The 16,058-nt window shown below is 58.8% G+C and overlaps 1 protein-coding gene across 1 annotated transcript in view; it reads left to right on the top strand.

Annotated features, from left to right (window-relative positions):
- Positions 1 to 16,058, top strand: part of ABLIM2 (actin binding LIM protein family member 2) — a 171,067-nt gene that overhangs the window by 90,326 nt on the left and 64,683 nt on the right. The window contains 4 exon segments of the mRNA XM_087434872.1: positions 24 to 111; positions 3,563 to 3,621; positions 12,096 to 12,152; positions 13,832 to 13,909. Of these exon segments, the coding sequence (XP_087290998.1) occupies positions 24 to 111; positions 3,563 to 3,621; positions 12,096 to 12,152; positions 13,832 to 13,909 (282 nt within the window).

The following is a 16,058-nucleotide window of genomic DNA, read 5'->3' on the forward strand; positions in this document are numbered from 1 at the left end:
ACCTCTGCTCTGTTCTCCTGCAGGCGGGGGAGAAACACTACCACCCCTCGTGTGCACTATGCGTCAGGTGCGGCCGGATGTTTGCGGAGGGCGAGGAGATGTACCTTCAAGGTAAGAGCAGAAATGCACTGCTCAGTCCCCTAGGGCAAGAAACGGACACCTCTGCGCCCATTCCGTGTGTCGGGTGTGATCTGGGGGGTCACATGGGTCATCTCGCTGGTTAGGAAGCCCCGTCACGCAGCGGGAGCTGGGGGAGCAGGGCCCCAGCAGGCTGGCCCGAGCAGCCATGGTGAGGCGGGGGACAGTGGTGGGCAGTGGGCAGTGGTGGGCGGTGGGTGATGTGTGGGAGGTAGAGCCCACTGGACCTGGGAATGGCCTGGATGTGGGGAGAGGGGCCCGGGGAAGGATGGGTGATGTCGAGACCTCATCTCTTTAGCCACAGTTTCTTTTCAACGACGTCTCTGTCTCCAGTGACCCTGGAGGCAAGCTGGACAGGGCAGGCACGTGGGAGAACCACACACTGTCCCTCAGATGGGCTGTTTAATGATCTCACATGGCATCATGTTGGGGCTGTGTGTTAGACAGGCCTCCCTTTCTGAGGCCGAAGTCGTGGGGTGATGTAAGTTAGGACAGCCTGGTCCCCAGGGTCCCCTGTTGTTCCTTGAGTCTCCACTCGAGAGCCCATGAAAGGGGTCCTTTGCACCCATACAGTGCTGCGATGTCTGGATGGGGAGGGTCCCCCTGCCCGAGGTGGCCACCCCCACCGTAAATAGTGCTCTCAGGCCTTCTGATACGGAGCACAATGGCTCTGGGACGGCAGCAGGGAACATGAGCTCACCATCAAGGGGGACCCAGTCTCGGGGAACAAAGATGGTCTTCACGGCTCTGGGCTGAGGCTGGAGCCCCACTTCTAAAACAGCACCTGCTGTGACTTTCTGGATGTTGAAGCCAGCCCCATGCCCTCTCCCGGCCTCACATTTCCTGATCTGTATGATGAGGGGTCGGATCAGACAGTGGTTTTCGAGCTCTGTGCCATGGAGCACCAGAGTCCCATGGCCGGGGCGTCTTTGGGAGCTCTGGCCCCATCTGCCTGGACACCCCAAGACCCTCCTCCTGGTCTGTCTGGATGCTGGGGCTCCATGGAGGTGTTATGGGACAGGTGAATCCTGTGTAGTAAGAGCTCTCTAGAGCAGTGGTCCCAGCGAGCCCCACAGCTTCAAAGATGATGAGGCAGCCACCCCCCCATACCACCACCCCCTCCCACTGGACACACCTTTCCAGCCGTGGACTCTTTCCAATAAACGTAGGGGAGGGGCTGCTGACTCTCACTAATTATCAGGGAGACCAGGTTAAAATGATTAGATGCTATTTTTTCTCATTGGGTTGACAAAGATTAAAAGGAAGGACATGTCCCCATGTTGTAAGAATTCGAGGAAAAGGGCCTCTCACCTGGCTGGTGGGGGCGAAAACTGGGAAATGGCCAATATGCATCAAGAGCCTTGAAAACATCCACACCGTTTGATCCAAGACTCCACTTCTAGGAAGTCCTTAAGTAAATAACGAGAGATGTGCCAGCACGTGTGCACAGGGGGGTCCCCACAACGTTATTTAGAAGTAAAGCATTGGGGCCCTCAGGCCAGGAGCGGATAAATTAATTCTCATTTCTCCGTGCAAAGTTATGCTTTTGATATTTAATTATATGGGAAATGTTCAAGATGTTTTTAAGCAGAAATCACAGGATCAGACACCGGGTGTGGACGGCCTGATCCGCGTTCTATTTACTGTGTACGTGTCCATTGGGAGGCGGCCCAGCCAGAAGGGGGAAAGAGATTGTAGATGATTTTAATTTTCTTATTTATACTTTTTTAGGTTCCTTTAATTTTTAATAAGGGACATCTATTACCTTTGTAATGGAACAATTTTTTCCCTAGGAAGATTGGCCCTGAGCTAACATCTGTTGCCAATCTTCCTCCTTTTTTCTCCCCAAAACCCCAGCAATAGTTGTATGTCATAGTTGTACATCCTTCTAGTTGCTCCGTGTGGGACGCGGCCTCAGTGTGGCTTGATGAGCGGTGCGTAGGTCCGCGCCCGGGATCTGAACCTGCGAACCCTGGGCCGCTGAAGTGGAGCGCGAACACTTAACCGCTCCGTCACTGGGCCGGCCCCACAATTTTTTTTAAAAAATGAACATTTTGGGCCGGCCCTGTGGCTTGGTGGTTAAGTGCGCGCGCTGCAAGGCTGGTGGCCTGGGTTCGGATCCCGGGTGCGCATCGAGGCACCACTTCTCCATTCATCCTGGGGCCGGGTCCCACATACAGCAGCTAGAAGGATGTGCAGCTATGACATACAACTATCTGCTGGGGCTTTGGGGGGAAAAAAATAAAATAAATAAAATCTTTAAAAAATGAACATTTTACACACCCCCAATCAAATCTCAGGAGCTCCGGGCTGATGCAGATATCTGCCAGAGGAGCAGTAAGGGGCTCGCTTCCCGGCGTTAATTCACCTGGAGGCTCTGCAAGCAGGAGAGGACGTGGTTCCGCCCTTCCACACACACATTTTAGGCCCCTGCTATGTGCCAGGCCTGTGTGGCTTGTTTAGGGGATGCGAGAGTGGGATGCACACAGCCCACCTCCATGTGGCATGGGCTGGCTGGGGCCGGTGGGGCAGGAACCTAGACAAGCCGCGGCCGCCGGCAGAAGGCGTATGCTCAGTGGGCGGCTCCACCGAGGAGTGGGGTCAGGCTGAGGTTCAAGGAGGCCCCGGGGGGGCAGCAGGTGCTCTGAGCCCCAAAGCATGGGGAGCAGGGAGAGCTGACATGCGTATGTAACACTAACGTGTATATACCACCATTCACAAGGTGCTTTTCCAATACGTCATTAGCCCTACTGAATTCATTAAAATCTCCTGATGAGCTAGGATTGTTACTGGCCCTGTTTGCAGGTGGGAAAAATCTGAGACTTGGGGAGGTGGAGTTTGAATTAGGAAAGAGCAGAACACCAGACACATGGGGCGCTTGGTTGCTTTGATGTGTGGCTGTTGACGTGGGTGGCCGGGCAGAGCTGGCAGGTGAGGAAACCGAGGCACGAGAGGGTTTAGAGAGCCAGTGAATTAGTGACGGGCCGGGCCCAGCGTTCCAGCCTTGTGCCCGGCCCCCAGCCTGTTCTTCACCCCACGCCTGAGGCTCCCCCTCCCTCTCACACGGCAGCCCCCTCTCTCTCCTCTGCCTCTGAACTGGAAGCCCCCCAGATACCCGTCCTCTGAGGAGCCTCATCCGGCTGCCCGGGCCAGGCGAGGTGCCCTCTCACGTTCTGCGGGACGCCATGCGGGCCCCGCAGGAGCGCACAGTGATGTGTTTTCCTGTTTATCTCATGTCCACCACCTGCACTGTGAGCCCCCGGGCAGGTGATCTGCACCCCCCGGGCCCGGCGCCCCTCCGGCACAGAGAATGAGTGGGTGAAGGAGTGTCCATGTGTGGACGCCGGCTGCCTCCTGACCGTCCCTGGGCCCTGCAGCACGGGAAATAACACTAACCACTGCCCTCTCGGAAATCTGTCTGCAGGCTCCTCCCTCTGGCACCCGGCGTGTCGACAGGCGGCCAGAACTGAAGACAAGAACAAGGTGGGTGGAATTGACTCTTTTCTCCGGTGCGCTCTTCCCCGCTCGTGTGGGATCTTCATACGATTAGGAGGACCCTGACCACCCTCTGCAGCTCGCTGGCCAGTCCCCCAGGCCGCGGGGCAGGTGGCATGAGGCCTGGAGGGTATGAAGGTGTAAACAGTAGATCAGCTGAGGGACGACGCGAGGGGAGCAGGGGGCATCCCGGGGCCTCCCCGCCCGGGCCCTGCTGACCCCTTCATTCCTTCAATAGACACCAATGGCCACAAAAGTGTGGGGACAGCTGCAAAGTTAGTGGGTCCCCAAACAGTCCCTGAGACCGTCCGCACTCCTGACACCAACTGCAGTGTCGAGGGGTCTCCCACACTGCCCTCAGGTTCAACAATTAGTTAGAAGGACTCACAGAACTCATTGGGAACTATTGTAGCCACAGTTACAGTTTATTACAGGGGAGGATGCAGAGTGAAATCAGCCACAGAGACGCCTGGGGCAGGGTCCAGGAGGGTCCCCACAGGGCTCCGTCGTCCCCACCTGTGGAGTCGGGACACGGTACCTTCCAGCATCCATGGGGACAGACGCGTGGAGTATTGCCAACCGGGGAAGCTCCGCGTCCAGGGGTCTTATTGGGGCCCCGTTATATAGGTGCTTGACTGATGGCCTGATTGATTGCCGTGTGGTTGATGTCGCTCTCTGAGGGGCATGACCCGAGACCCCCCTAAATCACGTGGTTGGTCGTTCTGGCACGGCCCGCCCTACCCCAAGACTACTGGGTGTGGTTAACCCCCTCCCTGAACAAAGACCTCTGCAGGGGTGCCCAGCAAGGAGGGCAAAGGGCAAGTTCTTCACCACTCAGAGGCCCGCTGGGCGCTGGGCAGGAGGGGCAGCAGGGAGGGGGAGGCACGCGTGGACCCTGCCCTCCTGGGGCTGACGTTCCAGAGAGGGACAGAAATCAATGCCTACACTACCGAATAATGCAAGAAATCAGGCAAGAAGGGCTGCAGGGGCAGGGGCACTGAGGAAATCCATGGGGCATCTTGAGGCGGGACAATGGGGAAGAACCGACCGTACGTGGGCTGGCCAGGGAAAGCCTCCAGAGGACATGAGACTGGAGCTAAGCCTGACAGATGAGGCAGGGTCAGCCCTGATGAGAGAGGAGGAGGAGGGTTCCAGGCTGGGTGAGCAGCACGTGCAAAGGCCCTGAGGCAGGAATGAGCTGGCCAGCTCCAGGAGCCGAGAGGAGGCTGGGGTGGTGGTGCACTGAGCAGGGGAGGAGTTCCCACTGCCCCCTCACCCACAGCCCCGCTCCACCCGAGCTGGTGCGTCTGCCCAGCGCCGTGCGCTTTCTGGCCTCTGCACCTTCGCAAACATGTTCCTTCTGCCGGGAACGCCCTCTTGTGCCCTTGCATCCCGGCGAACTCCTGCTTTAGGTCTTTTAGGATTCACCTTGAATGTCACCCCCTGAAGACTTCGCTGACTCCTCCCACTGCCACACGTCCTCACCCTCCCACCCCGAGCTGGGCGGGGGGCTCCCTCCTCTGTCCATAAACCACCTGTACGCTGTGTCCCGTCAGATTACACTCGCTCCCTCCGCTCCACTTCACTTGGAGCCTGGAGGAAAGGCCCCGTTCTCTTTGTTCTGAATTCCCGGCTCCCTGCGCGAGTCCTGGCACGTGGTAGAGACTCCGTGAGTGTTTGTTGAAGGGAGGAAGGAAGGGATCTAGGGGTGAACTGCAGCCCTGGGGGACCACAGGCCCTCGGAGGGGAGGCGTATCAGCAGCTTTGCTTTACCAGGCACTATGTGTGCCAGACCTCTGCCAGGGAGCACCCCAGCAGGACCCCCACTGGGAGCCACGGCCTGAAGGGCGCCAGGACTGTGCAGAGGGGCAGAGCCCCGTGTAGAGAGTAGTCTGTGACCTGCAGGACACTCCTGACACCTGCGGGGCAGGCCATGTCCCGGTCAGCCCCAGGACCACAGCAGCCCCTGGCCTTCCACCCCCTCCCCTACGCAGGCGTCCCAGGCCTCTCCAACCCTTTTCACACCACCGCAAGCAGGCTGCCGGGGAGCCGGTTTGCAGTGGGCCCTTGAGGATCCTGGGTACTTAAATGTCTCGTAGCTGTGGGTCTGCGTCCCTTTGTGAGAGACGGATGGGGAAACAGCAGTGGTGCTCTGGGGACGAAGTGGGGTGTGCAGAGCGTGAGATGGGATTACTGACAGAATTCGGACCCAGGCCTCTCTGAACCAAGTCCCTGTGATGCCCAGAATGCCTTCTGCGGGATTCCTTCCTTCCTCGCTTCAACAAACACTCACGGAGTCTCTGTCACGTGCCAGGACTCATGCAGGGAGCCGAGAATTCAAGCATTGCTCCGCTGGTGGCATTTCCAGGCTGGTTAAGACGTCGAGGTGAACTGAGTCCCGAGGGTGGCTGAGAGGATCAGTCAGGTCGGCCTGAACGGAGGGCTGGAGAATCAGGCGGGGCCCCCAGGAAGAGCATGGAGCACGGGGGCCTGGAGAGTGGGAGGCAGCAGCTCGGTGGCTCACTTGTTCCCGGAGACTGTCCGGTGGCTCTGCACTGGGGAAAGGGGCTCGTACCCAGATGAATTCTGCCCCGTGAGATGGGAGCGGACCGACGGCAGAGCTCTGCCGTTGGGGGATACTCTGCTCTTTCCTGAGGACGCTGGTCCTGTGGTCCTGTGTCCTTCAACAGGACTTCCCGTGGGGGAGCGAGGGGGTCAGAGCGCGCAGGGTCCCCTCACCCTTAGCTCTGTAGCGGGGACACAACTGACCCCGTCCTCAGGACTAGTAGACACTGCGGGTGTGGGGGAATTTCTATGGGGCTGGATGGAGACCCCTGGACTCAGCCACTAAGATATGCAGGGAAGTTGGCTGGTGTAGGAGACCCTCCTCATACCAGCCCCTCGGGGTGGGAGACCCAACCCCATTCAGCCAAGTCTTGCCAAGCCCGTTCTGAAAGAACCGAGCAGAGGGAAATTCTCCCACTTTCTTTAGAAGTTGACGTCAGTGGGTTTGAAAGCCCCCTGCTTTTCATGCCTTCACTCACTGTGCTTCCTCATTCATTCATTCGTTATTCATTCATTCAGCAAACCTTCACCAAGGGTCTCGTTGTGCCAAGCTCTGTTCTTGGCCTGGGGCACAGAGGTGGCTGAGTCACCAGTCCTGCCCCAAGATGCTCCTGATAGAGGCAGGAACGGTGGACACACGTGCACATCACGTCTGGTGGCCACAGGGACACCCAGCATGCCACACGGACCTGGGGAAAGGGGGCCCCGGGCTGAGCCAGGCTCCGTGGGGGAGAGGCACCTCCTCCCTGTGTCCCCCAAGCCTCCCCCAACCGCCCGACAGCCTCGTGTGTTGGCCACACAGTTGCTCAGTCCGTTTGCGTGGACCCTGGGCCAGGCTGGAAGGTGGTCATGGCATCTCTGGGCTCTCGTCTTCAGGGCAGTCACCTTCTCTCATTTATGATCTGGTCTTTCCAGATGTTAAAATGATGCCAGGTGCTTTGCTTGGAGTCCTCCGCAAGGGTCAGTACAGGCGTCTGATTTCCTCTGGATTCGCATGACCACCTTTAGTACCTGGAGGGACGAGATCCTCTCAGCCTGGAGAGCCCTGACTTAGGCACCGGTGGGCACAGACGTCCGTGTGGCCGCTGTTAAGCCTCAGGCCTGGGGGGTGGAGAGAGGGAGGGGCTCCCTCAAGGGGCTGGCGGACCGGGGGTCCTTGCCCTGGGGTAAAGGGAGAGCAGGAGCTGGCTTGTCCCCCTGGCGAGGGGCGAGGGGCCCCAGGGCAGGTCTGTGGCCGCTGGGACCCCAGCATTGGCAGCCTGCCTGGGCCACCGCCCCTGTCTGCTCCTCTGTCACCCGAGTGTCCTCTCGGACTCAAAAGGCACGTTCTGGGGTGACAGCCCAAGAGCCTTGGAGAAGGCCGAGGGGCTGATGACTGCGCAGAAGGAAACAGGGGACAGAGGAAGTCCCCTGGTCTGGGAAGGGACCCTGTGGGCTGCAGTGGCTGGGCCCACTGCTCCCCACGTGCCAACGGTGACATCCATCACAATTTTCGCTGAATTCCCAGAACTGTAGCTCGAATTACAGAACACTGGGATTTGGGGAGGAGAGCAGCCCCCCAGCCGTCTCCCTCCCACTGGCTCCTCAATCTTGGGGGTCACTGCTGCCTCCCCTTGCCCGGCCCTGTGGTCACCCACTGCCAGGGGACCCAGGACACTCGCAGCTGTGTGTGCGCCATGACAGCGCCCGTCCCCAGGCCCACCTGGGGGCCCTGCCAGGTGAGCAAAGAGGACAGACCCACAGGACAGCTGTTCTCCGAGCTCCGGGGACGCAGAGCAGGGGAGGTCGTGGGAGGAAGTTGGTGACTATTCGTTTCCTGTGGCCGCTGTAACGAATTACCACAAATTTAGTGGCTTTAAAAACCACAACTGTATTACCTTACAGTTCTAGAGATCAGAAGTTTACGATGGGTCTGCAGGGCTGTGCTCCTTCCGGAGGCTCCAGGGGAGAACCTGTTCCTCGTCCTTTCTGGTGTCTAGAGACACCCATGCTCCTGCTACGGCCCCACATCACTCAGACTTCTGCGTCCATCACCACGTCTCCTCTGACCCCCTGCCTCCCTCTCATAAGGACCCTTGTGATTACCAGGGCCCCCCTGGAAAGTTAGGGTAACCTCTGTCTCAGGAGCCTTAATCACACCTGCAAAGTCCCTTTGGCCACACACGGTAACATATTCACAGGTTTTGGGGATTAGGACGTGGGCTGGGCATCCTTGGGGACATTATTCTGCCTCCCGCAGTTAGAGAATACACAGTCATAGTTTGTCACGTACGTGACCAGGGTCACAGGAAGCGGCCAGCACATTGCAGCTGTCCCTCATCCTCTCACGTGGCTGATACGGCCTACAATTCACTCTACAAGCTGCCCCTGTGCCGCCCGGGCCTCAGAGATGAGCCAGGCAGCATCTCTCCCCTCACAGAGCCACGATCCATGACCCTGAGGTGACCACAGGGTCCTGACCTTTGTCTGTGGGACCCCTGCATCCCAACCCGAAGGCCTGCCAGAGGGACCTGATGGAGGGAGCCCCACACCAAGAGGTCTGCAGACCACACGCGGGCATGTGCGTGTGCGCAGGTGACTGTCAGCCCGTCTCCGGAGTCTGGCCGGGGTTAGAAAGGGGGACCCAGACCACGGCAGGCCCACGCAAGGAGAGAGGTCAGGATGGCCAGCACTGGCTCCTGGACTCTGGACCCGGCTGTGGAGCTGGCCTCGGGCCTGCAGGGAGCCCAGCTCCGGCCAGGCCCGGCAGCAGTAGCCGCCTCTGCTCTCAGCCTCAAGGCCAGCCCGTGGTGACCTCGGGCAACTGGCCCGGGGGAAGGGAGGCCTCTGAATGTTGGATGCTGGGACAGGGAAGGAGGGGTCGCTGCCCCGGGGGCTGTACAGCAGGCGCCAGCTTCCTGGGCTGTGTCTCCGCAGACGCTCTGGGAACATTTGGGGCCAAGTCCGGCAGGCTGAGAACAGCTGCCCCCTTAGCACTGCGCCCTGGGGCTGGTGCGGCTCGGCCTGCCCCTCTGTCCTGGGACAGGATCCAGGCCCCGGTCAGGCCCCGCTTGTCCCTGGTCTCACCCTCCCCACGTCCCAGCCCCATCCCGCCCCTCAGAGCCTCTCTGTCTCGCCTGAGAATGAGGATAAACTTGGGCCTGGGCCCAGCCGGGTGGGCCGGGCAGCTAGTAGATGGGGCAGACACAGATGATTTTCCCTGGGCGCTGGGGTCCCTGGGACATAGTTCTCCCAGCCAGGCCGGCCACTCCAGGCCTGGGTGGTGGGAAGAGAGCTGTCCTTTCTGTATTGTTTGTTGCGTGGGAGCCAGTTAATGAGCATGAACCGGTCAGCCCCGGTCAGCCGCGGTCAGCTTGGCGGGGTCAGCTCGGCGGGGTCTGCTCGGGCGGGCCATCAGCCCCTGAGAGTGGCGGCAGAGGTGGCGTGGGCGTCACTAACTCCCCCAAAACCGGCCCGCGGGTGAAGGGCTCCACTGGTACCTGGTAATCCCCACGAGAGCTGCCTCACCCGGCCCGGTGGTGTGCTCAGCAGTCATTCAACAAGTGCCCCTCCGTGCCAGGCCCCCAGCGGGCTCCAGGACCCCCAGGGAGCCAGCTCCGTCTCTGCCTCCAGGCCGTCCAGCAAGAGGCCAGCACCCGGTCCGTGCCAAGAAGAGCTGGGAGGGGAGGGCACTCTCCTCACTGCCTGGAAGGTCCGCCTGACTGCCTACCCCCCCAGGGGGGATGGGTGCCTCCCAGGACAAGGACGGCTCCTGGGTGTCTGCCGAGGATGCCCGGGGGAAAACCCATCAGAAGGTTGTGGTCCTAACTGCCCACCCCTAGTGCATCCTTGGGCATTAGATCATACAGTCATTCAACACACAGCCACTGAGCACCTACTGTGTGCCTTCCAGGCTGGGTGCTGGGAATGCAGAGATGAATAGGACCCATGGGGTCCCTGCCCTAGAGGAGCTCCCCATCTGTGGGGGGAGACACATGTGGGATGGGCAGGCTCCAGGCTGCAGGGTGCTCCACCTGTGACAGGGGCAGGGTCGGACTCTGCTGGGTGGGGCCTGGGGGGCGGGATGGGGGAGAGGAGGCTTCCTGGAGCTGAGAGTGGCAGGTGGTACAGGAGTTGGGTCACAGGGCCCAGCCCTGTCCTGGCTCTGGCCTCGTGTCTGAGGAGCACTGAAGGAGGGTTTCAGAGCTGTGGGAAGGGGGGCTGTGCCTGCTGAGGAGCTGGAAAGGAGCTCCATGCAGGGTGGAGGGGGCCAGGGGGACGGCCAGGCTGGCTCCTGCTCCTGTGCTGCCCAGGGGCCGGGGGACCTGGTGGGAGGAGCCTGGACTGCTGGGGCTGGTCCCGCAGGCTGCCGGTTTCCATGGTTGCAGTTTTTGGAGGCAACGGCCCCCGCCGCCAGGGCACAGAGGTCTGAGCTGCTTCATGTGATGGGACCTGGGAGGAAGCGAGAGCACCTGTGCTTACCATGGGGCCGCTGAGCAGGGGGAAAACAGGCTTGTTGAGACTGCCAGGAGGCTCAAACGCAAGGACCTTCTGGAGGGTGGTGGGGCAAGCCTTGGCTTGGAGGCCGGCTCTGCCTCTGCCCAGCTGTGTGACCTTGCAAGTCACTAGCCCTCTCTGAGCCGCAACCCCTCGGCTTTAACAAGGAGATGATGGGTGTTAGACCCCTTCTGCGGCGTCAGTGTGACTTGTGTGTGACCTTAACGAGAACCCGGTGCCCCAGGCGCCGTTATAGGACTGCATGCCCTGGGCCAGGCGGAGTGGTAGGGATGGGGCTGGATGAGCTGCCGGCCCCTTCCGTGTCTGCGGGCATGAGCAAGGCGCCGGAGAACACACCTGGGTACTGAGGTGAATTGTGAGGCTCCTTTGGGCGAACTGGAGTCAGGGAGGGGAAGGTGAGAGAAAGCCCTGGGCTCCTGACTCAGGGGAGACAGCTCAGCTCAGCTCGCTCCGGTCTGGGCTCACCTACCCGGCGCTCCGCTGCTCTCCCCTCTCCGCGGGGCTGGGAACCAGGCAGAGGAAGCGCAGCCGGCAGCTGTTGTTCGGTGCGCCTTCAAGGTGCTGGCGCAAACCAACCCAGCGCCCGGGGCTGTAGCTGCCCCAGCCCTCGGCCACGGCAGTGCTGATACGAACCCCCAGCGCCCCTCCTGTGCCGGGACACATCCCTCGGGGCCTGGGGGATGCTGCCTCAGCTCAGGGGGCCCTGTCGTTGAAAACACCCAGTGTTGGTCTGCTTTGCAGAGAAGGGGCTGCTGTCACAAGCCCAGCTTGAACTGAAGAAGAAAAAGAATGATTTACCAGCCCAGCCCCTCCCAGGCCACGTCTCTGGCTGGATCCTCAGAAACGGAAAGCATCTTTTAGGGAGATTTTTCCATTTTATGGAGAAGGAAGCTGAGACCCAAAGGGTTTTTTCAAATGTGTAAAATGTATACGTACATCATTTCTGGCCACTAAGATAGGCGACCCGACCTCAGGGACAGCGAGCAAAACAGACCGCTTGTTACCTGCCTGGCGTGGAGCCGGCTTCTTTGCAAACAGCACGTGACCTTGTCTTGCCTGGGGTGGCCAAAGACTCAGACTGCACCGTGGGGTCGGGCTGAGCTCTGCGAGGAGACCCCAGCCCCGGCCAGCCTCCGGAAGCCTGTGGTCTGAGGGGCAGGCAGACCCCTGAGTCAACACCCTGTCCAGTGTGCAGAGCTGGGGCCGAGGTACCCGGGGTGGTAGGACGGACCTCGAGGAGGAGGAAGAGGAGGAGGAGGAGGAGGCCCCAGGCTTGGTCCTGGAGGGTGCCAGGGCGACAATCAGAGGCACGGAGAGGGGATGGACCGGCGCTGACAAGCGAGCTGGTGAAGACATGACCACGGAACGTCACGGCCTCTCCCTCTTCTCTCTCTTTCTAGATGCAGAACCAGGGTTGCAGTCAGGGTTACCCGGGCTCCACTCCCCATGCCTTACAGGTTTGTCCCTCCCACTGCTGCGTGTGGCCTCACGTCTGGTCCTGGTGTTGTCCTCTCCTTACTGGTGTCCTGCTGAGTGTAGGAGGAGCTGGGTGTCATCTACTGGGGAGGGTGGGGGAGGGCTCCATGGCCGGTGTTAGTGCCACAGACTGGGGCTTAAACAGCAGAAATTTATTCTTTCACAGTTCTGGGGGCTGGAAGTCCGAGATCAAGCTGTGGGCAGGGTTGGTTCCTTCTGAGGCCTCTCCCCTTGGCTTGTTGGCCGTCTTCTCCCTGTGTCCCCATGTGGTCATCCCTCTGTGTGTGTCTGTGTCCTAATCCCCTCTTCTTATAAGGACACCAGTCAGATTGGATCAGGGCCTGCCCTAAAATCTCCATTTTAAAATAATTATGTCTTTAAATGCCCAACCTCAAAATATAATCACATTCTGGGGTACTGGGGGTTAGGACTTCATCATATGAGTTTTGTGGGGGACACAGTTCAGCCTATAACATGGCCTCTCCTAGGCTGCTGGTGCCACCACAGCAGGTGTGGACCACTGAGAGGGGCTGGGCAGAATTATGGGTTAGGGGAAGGGGCCTGCTTAGAAAACAGGAGAGGAGGCAGCGGGAGCATGAGTGGGGTTCAGAGAGAGAGGTCTGAGGTCGTGGCTGGGGAGGGCCTTTGTGGAGAAGGGCTCCACCTAGATGGGGCGAGTGGGAGATGTGGGAAAGCTAAGCTGGTGGGTGGTCCCGGCAGGGGTGGGGGCTGGATCAGGGGAGGGACGTGGAGCCGCCAGGTCACGCCCTGCAGATGGGGATGGACACAGGTGTGTCGAGGAGTGGGAGCTGGAGAAAGAGTGTCCACGCAGGGATGGGCAGGCCTGACACCCGGGAGTGGAGGAGATAGACGGTCAGGGGAACCATCCCCTCGGGGGATACAGCAGATGTGGTTGGGGACGGAGGAGGGGCAGGAGTCGTTCCAAACAGCAGTGGGCATTCGAGGAGCAGGTCACAGATGTGACGGCAGCAAAGAGGCCCCCGGGCCAAGACCAAAGGTGCGATGGTGAGAGTGGTCAGCGGTGACCTCAGAAGGGCCATTTCTAAGACTTACCTGGGGTGTGGGATTATTGCAAGTGCTGCTGGGGCTGGGGCTGGGGGGTCGGAGGGGCATGAAGGGCAGAGCTGTGGGGTCAGGCTGGAGAATGGTCTTGAGGGTCACTGAGACCATCCCAGAGTCTGACGAGAGAGGCCTGGGCTGGGAGAATAAGCTGTAACACGTCCCTCGTAATCTGGGTGGAAAATAACATCTCTGAGCAGCCAAACTGGGTAAAAGAGATGGCCTTTGCCGTTGGAGCTCACAGACCCATTTGAAAATGCATCGCTTGCTCTCATCCTCCGAAAAACAGATCATTTCCGTGACGTGAAATCTCAGTGGTCGTTGGAGCGTCTCCAGCCAGCGCTGCGCCGCTGCTGCTCCGCCTGTGGCCCGTGTGCCCACCGCGCCTGTCTGGTTACAGCTTCCCAGTCGCTCTTTCAAGCCTGCGTGTTTATTTTAAGAACTCTTTCAACCTGCAAATAAAAAAATACCTCGTGAGCTGGCGTTTCTGCTGGAGTTTAATTTGTGATAGTTGCCTCTGGAAGGTTCTTAGCGTTGACATATTCTGCTTTCCATCTCCTGCTGTTTCCTCCTTTTCCAGGAAACCAGAACTTCCTCAGAGAGCATCATTTCGGGTCCTGCTTCCAGCACCTCAGGGTCTCCGAGCCGCGCAATTTATGTAAGTTGGACTCTGTCTCTGGAGGCAGGGAGGCGGCGGTGGGAGGGCCGAGGGCCTGGGATGGTTGCTGAGTGGGCCCTGGGGGCCGGGGAGTCCTCGTGGGGATGTGGGGCCCGCTCCCCCCTCGCTGCGGCGGGCGGAGATCGGTGCCAGCTTTGTGAGGCTGACTCAGCTTCGCCAGGGACGCATGTGTGACCCAGCGCCCCCCCGGGTGTGTGGGGACGAGTGCACGGAGAGGGGTGCTCACAGCTGCGTTTGTGGTGGTGGTGGTGATGGTGCCACATCCAGCCCCGCGGGCTTGCCTGAACAAATAGTCCTCAGCACACGTAGCTCCGGTGGGCGTTGCGAATAACGGGGCAGGTCTGTGCCTGTTACCGTGGGAAGTGTTCCTAGGAGAAGTGTGTTAAGGATAATACATGTGTGATCCCATTTCCATTCAAGAGTGTGTGTGTGTGTGTGCGTGTGCATATGAGTGTGCATGTGTGGGGGGTGTGTGTGTGTATATGTGTGTGCATATGGTGTGTGCATGTGGGTGTGTGCATTTGGTGTGTGTGTACATGTGTATATGGGTGTGTGTGTGTGTGTGCATGTGTGTGTGCATGTGCATATGGGTGTGTGTATGTGCATGTGCATTTGGTGTGGGTGTACACGTGTATATGGGTGTGTATGTGGAGGTGTGTGTGCGTATGGCTGTGTGTATGTGTGTGTAGGTGTGTATGGGTGTGTGCACATACAAGTATAAAAATGATTGGGAGCATTTTACCTAGCTGTTGATAGCCATTAGCTCTGGGCAGTGAAGACCCTATCTCCAAATACAGCCACTGGGTGTTAGGGCTTCAACATATGGATTTTGGGGGACACAAGTCAGCCCATAATACCATCATCGTCATGAATAGTAATCATTGTGACTCATTACTTAAATGAGATGGTGTTTGTAAAGTACTCAGCGGAGGGCCTGTCTCGGTCTGTGCTCCGCAGACGCCGCCGCTGCTGCCGCCATCCCCGCACGGCACACGGTAACTGCTCGTTAAATACAGCTATCGTTTTTTTAAGGAAGTGGGTGTTTGTAAAGGGCTCAGGCACTGCAGTGACCGTGTAACCATGCCATGAGCAGTGACGCTGGGCTCTCTTGTCACAGTTACTTGAGTGTCATGCGACAGGACGCAGTGGAGCTGGGCTTTGAACCCAGGTCTCTGTCGTCCCAAAGCGTGGGTTCTTCCCGGGGACGCCCATGCTCAGGGCTGAAAAGCAGCCATGGTGGGTCCCCTGTTCCGCCAGGCAGTTCTGAGCACAGCCGAGTGCCACAGCTCCTGATCAGGTGAGATGGCCTCCCTACCCTTGGGAGCTTCTGGGCGGAGCTGAACGCGAGGTTGCAAGGACAGCGCAGGATGTTGGGGGCCGAGAAGTTTCCCCCGAGCTGGGTGTGCTTTCCACTAAGGTAGACTGCAACTTGTGCGCCGTCTCAGCGTGGGTGAACTTCCTGCTCAGCAGATACATGAACGCTGGATTCCAGTTTTAAAGAGAAGACCTCGAGCAAACTAATTTAATCCGGCCTCCTGCATCTGAACTGCTAGTTCTTAGTTTGACACGGTGGAGGTGCCTTGAACACAGGGTACCAAGGAGTGTGCCCTGCTGCCTCCTGCAGCCTCTCAGCATCACTGCACCCACTTCTCAGACGCAGCTCAGAGAGGTGCAGGAACCTGTTTGTGTCACAGCCTCTAAGCCATGGAGCCACCACCCAGTCAGGGGGAGATGGGTCCCCGCAATGTCCCTGTGTGCAGGAACGGAACCGAATTTATCGTGAGGCTGCCGTCTCCCCCACGGGCTGTGAGCTACTGGTGATCGGGGGCCATGCCTCGTTCATCTTAGTGTCAGGGATAAAATGTATATACAGTAGGTGCTCAATTAATCGTGGGGTTTTTAAATAATCTTTTTTACTGCCTTTTTTCTTTATAACAATTGTAATTCACATTTATTAGGAAAAAAAATAGTGATCGGTGCAAAAAAGAAAATGAATGCCATTTATTATCCTACCAGCCGGAGTCGCCACTATTCACATTCTGGAGTACACCCTTTAGGTCTAGGTCTCTTTTCTATGTGTGTGTGTGTGTGTGTGTGTGTGTGTGTGTGTGTGTGTGTGTTTTAACAA

The sequence above is a fragment of the Ceratotherium simum genome, chromosome 8 (assembly GCF_057802395.1).
Source record: "Ceratotherium simum simum isolate JZ-2026a chromosome 8, ASM5780239v1, whole genome shotgun sequence".
Taxonomy (NCBI): Eukaryota; Metazoa; Chordata; class Mammalia; order Perissodactyla; family Rhinocerotidae; genus Ceratotherium; species Ceratotherium simum.